At 37.3% G+C, this 4,042-nt stretch overlaps 1 protein-coding gene across 1 annotated transcript; it reads left to right on the top strand.

Moving 5' to 3' along the window:
* The first annotated feature begins 281 nt into the window (after nucleotides 1–281).
* On the top strand, nucleotides 282–2,295 carry LOC113273867. Its single transcript, XM_026523456.1, has 2 exons — nucleotides 282–684; nucleotides 1,774–2,295. The coding sequence occupies exons 1-2, from the start codon at nucleotides 390–392 to the stop codon at nucleotides 1,926–1,928; spliced, it is 450 nt and encodes a 149-aa protein (XP_026379241.1). The 5' UTR covers nucleotides 282–389; the 3' UTR covers nucleotides 1,929–2,295.
* Nucleotides 2,296–4,042: the final 1,747 nt, after the last annotated feature.

The following is a 4,042-nucleotide window of genomic DNA, read 5'->3' as shown; positions in this document are numbered from 1 at the left end:
AGTGGTGGAAAATCACCGTGTGAGAGAGGACTTGTAGTTCGACAATCCTTTCGCAAAAGATTATTTTTCGTTCTCTTTGATAATCAGGTAGCCGTTTTTTATTAATAATGTTGTTTAAGATCGAAAATAAAAGAATACAAAACTTATTAATTATATTTTTTAAGATCCAAAATAAAAGAATAAAAATCACGGGATAACACGGTAAAAGTACCAAATAAAAAAGAAAATTAGAAATAGCCCCACCCAGACTCAAACTATTTCCGCCACTGACTATACACCTTGATTCCCGATAGTGATAGACGTCTAAAAGCCAAATGAAACATCTCAGAACCAAAACCACTCCTTAGTTACAGAAAACGGAGACAAAATTGAGAATCAAAAAATTAGTTATGGAAGTAACTCTGAGAAATTCATCAACCACTCTCTTTAATCATCTTGCCTCGCCTAATCTCTTCAATTCTCCCAAACAAAATTTATCATTTTCTCCCCAAATTGATATATTTTTAACCGCGAAAATCACCAGTTCACTGAAATTTCCAATCAAAAGAACGCCCTCATCCATCAGATATGGTGGAAAGCCCAACCAAGAAGGAATTCAATTGACTTGTAAGAATTGTAAAACCCAATTCGATCCGTCTCTCAACAATCCTCAAGCTTGCCGTTTTCACACTGCTCATTTTGGAGGTAACCCTTTATCAAATTATTATGCTTTTCATTTCTTAAATTTTAGTTTTCTGATCAATTGACCATGACATCCATATATGTTTATCAGTAATTTAGAAGGTAGACGAGTTTCAACCTTAGTTAATGTTACCACCCTACTTATCCCATTGCGTAGTTCAATTGTTTCGAATAGCAAGAATAAGAGTATTGTAGGCCGAGAGTTTCCTTAATGTTTGTAATGTTAACTCAGTTCTGTAGAGGATATATACATCCAAGATGGTGCAATGTGTATGTAATGTGGGGGAATAGATCCATGATTTGTATCGGCATAGCATCAAACAATTCAAAGCAAAGATCCATTAAGTGGAATTTGTAATGAGGTTGAGTATTTCAGTTATGTAGGTACCAAAAAATTCCTGAATTTTGAATTTCACCTATAAAGCACTGATCCATGTGATGCCTATGTTGAACTGTGCTAGGCTTATCCTCGTATGGGTCTGCATTAGGAGTGTGTGGTGATGTTTCTGGCAAGTTTCATCTATAGGACTAGTTTCCTTCACGCACGCTTATTACTTGGTTTGCAGTTGATTCAAAAAGCTGAATTGACTAGTTTGTCACTAACCTGAAACGGCGAGGGTTTAGGTACACTCCTACTCAAAAAATTTGATCTTGGAGAGCTGTTATTCTCCTTGATGAGTCATCCTTTCTTTTCCTTGGTCCATATATAGATCTTATTTAGTGGACGTGACAGGAACGACATTCAACAAAATTAAAAGAGCTAGGCCAGAACACTTTCTCCCCCTAACGAAGCTTATGTTACACAACAATGATATAGGTATATTCAGGCCGATTATGGTATCCTTAACAAGACATTATAGCCTTTTGGGCGTAGCTAGTTTCAGTTAAATCAAGTTCATGACTTTACTTGTATGCTTCACAATCTTTACTTGCTCTTTACTTGGGGTCCTTTTTTATTGTTTTAAGTTGCCTACCAGTATATCCTCATAAACACAAAGATGCATCCACCTATATTTTTGCTTGACCTCTTGAAGTAGCTCATAGTTAGTTCTTTTCCTTTTTCTCATTGTTTCCTACAACACCTCACTGCAGGAGAAACTAAAAGAAAATTTGAAAGCGTATACAGCGGAGGTACCATGAATACACCAAATGGAGGTGTTATTCTGCAGTATTGGCATTGTTGTGGCTCAGAAGATCCTTCTGACCCTGGATGCACAGCAGCACCTCATTCTTCCTACGACGACTGATACAAAGTCGGAGAAGGTTCTTTTCATTCTTCTACAAAAGTTTCTCTCAACCCACAATACATCTGGAGTAATATTCATGCTTTCTTTGTGTTGTTTGTGTATACAAGAACAGCTTGTGATGTATCTAGAATATGGGCTGTCAAAAGTTGTAAATCACCTCACTTTTCCCATTTTTGATCCAACACCCGATTTAACAGGGGAAACACTTGGCCTTCAGCCACTGATTCAGTCACCAGCTCTATCTTCCCTGTCATAGCATTGATGTCAGTGAACATATTCTTTACATCATTTTGTAATTTCTATACTATTTAAATCGCATTGAAGTCACCCAAAACTAGCCCATGGATAATCGCATAGACTTTTGATATGCCATATGATATGGTCCTGTTTATACTAGGCTGCATTTTTTTTTTGTGTTGTCCTGTGTATACTAGAGCTCAGCTGCATATGGTCCCTCCTTTAATGGTCGTAAAAAATCATTCAGTTATCCCATTTTTGGTTAACACCCAGTTTAACTGCCCCGAAAAAACTTTGCCTTTCCAAATGAAATTTAGTTCTACAATCTAGTTTTTCTGTTAAGATTTACAGTGAAAATAAGAATAAGTTCACTCTTCTTGCTTCCTCTTCATCAAAGCAAAAAGGAAAAAAAAATGCTCGACTGTTGGACAATGGGTAGTGGTTTATAGGTCCCCTCGCCAGGATCTTAAAGAGAGAGAGAGCCATCTCATCTCAAGTTTCAAGCATGCTGAGATAAAATTTCAAGATCAGCAAGGTGTCCAATTGTGAAATCTTTTCTTCTTAACAACCTAACTTTGATTTTGGCATCATTCCGACAATAATAGAAGCAGCAGCTTTCATGTTTTAAGATGAATCCTGCTATTGGGCTTAGAAAGTCAGGTTTTTTTTGGGGGCTTTTTAGGGTCACCAAATATCAATTGGGACACCCCTCATAATATATTTATATAAAGATTAATATGACCCCATATGATTTTAGATAATAAAACGTGATTAACATTATTAATCATGATTAGAAAATCAATTAAGACTAATTCATCTCTTGAAGTGAAGTGATGAAACTGAAACTCAAAACAAAAGAAAATCAGAAGAAGAGAAAAAAAAAATTGGAGAATTTTTTTGCAAATGAGTGATTCAAGCAAAACTTTTGATGTAGGTGACCCTTCATCTTCAAAATATGATAACATATTATTACCCATCAACAACGATCAGTTCTTTGCTGATTTTTCAGAAAATCATGAAATTTTTTCTCAAATTCAAAATAACCCTTATGAACCTTACTATGATTTCGAAGGACCAACCCAAGAAGAAGAAATCGAAGAAACCAATGCTCAAGATTACCAGGTATACCTCTATTCTAGCTCCAATTTCGGTTCTTAAGGTCAGAGTGGCTAGAAGTTCCAATTTTTTCCTTCCGAAAACCCTAGTTTTCCAGCCGCCAGGTACAACCACGGCTGGAAAACAATGAACTTCTGGCCGTTATTATGTTATATGGCTCACAATTCATGAACTTCCAGCCGTTGTGAAATCTTACGGATGGAACGAAGAAAAGTTCCTGGCCGTAACTAGTCAATTACGGCCAGCTTTTTTCTACGTGCATGGGAACCATTTAATACTGTCGGCGGCGGTTAGGTTTCCTGGACGAAAGTATTAAATGTTATTCAATGCCGACGGCGCCGGCTGGGTTACCCAACCGTTTATAGTTTTCCGACTGGATTTCTAAGTCGTAATCAGACTCATCCAAAACAGGGAAATAAACGGCCAAGAACTCCTATCCATAAACTTTTTACGGATGGGACCATGGGCGGTCGACCCATCCGTTTAATTCTTGATGGCTAGAATATCCCTAGTCGACTCAGACATAAATAATATTACGGCTCTAACGTTACCTTTCCACCTAGTGGTAGGCTTCTAAAAATCCTACAAATGATAACCGCAAGTGCACGGTGTCGATTGAAGCTAATGTGCAAATACGGGTCGATCCACAGAGACTTGTGTGTGTAGTTGAAGTTTCCTAAGCTAAGCAGTGACAGTAAGTGACAGTGGCAGTGAGCCAAAGATGCAAAGATTGACAGTGGCAAAGAATCAAAGGCAATGAG

Source organism: Papaver somniferum, chromosome 4 (genome assembly GCF_003573695.1).
Source record: "Papaver somniferum cultivar HN1 chromosome 4, ASM357369v1, whole genome shotgun sequence".
Taxonomy (NCBI): domain Eukaryota; kingdom Viridiplantae; phylum Streptophyta; class Magnoliopsida; order Ranunculales; family Papaveraceae; genus Papaver; species Papaver somniferum.
This window is presented reverse-complemented; position numbering and strand designations above follow the sequence as displayed.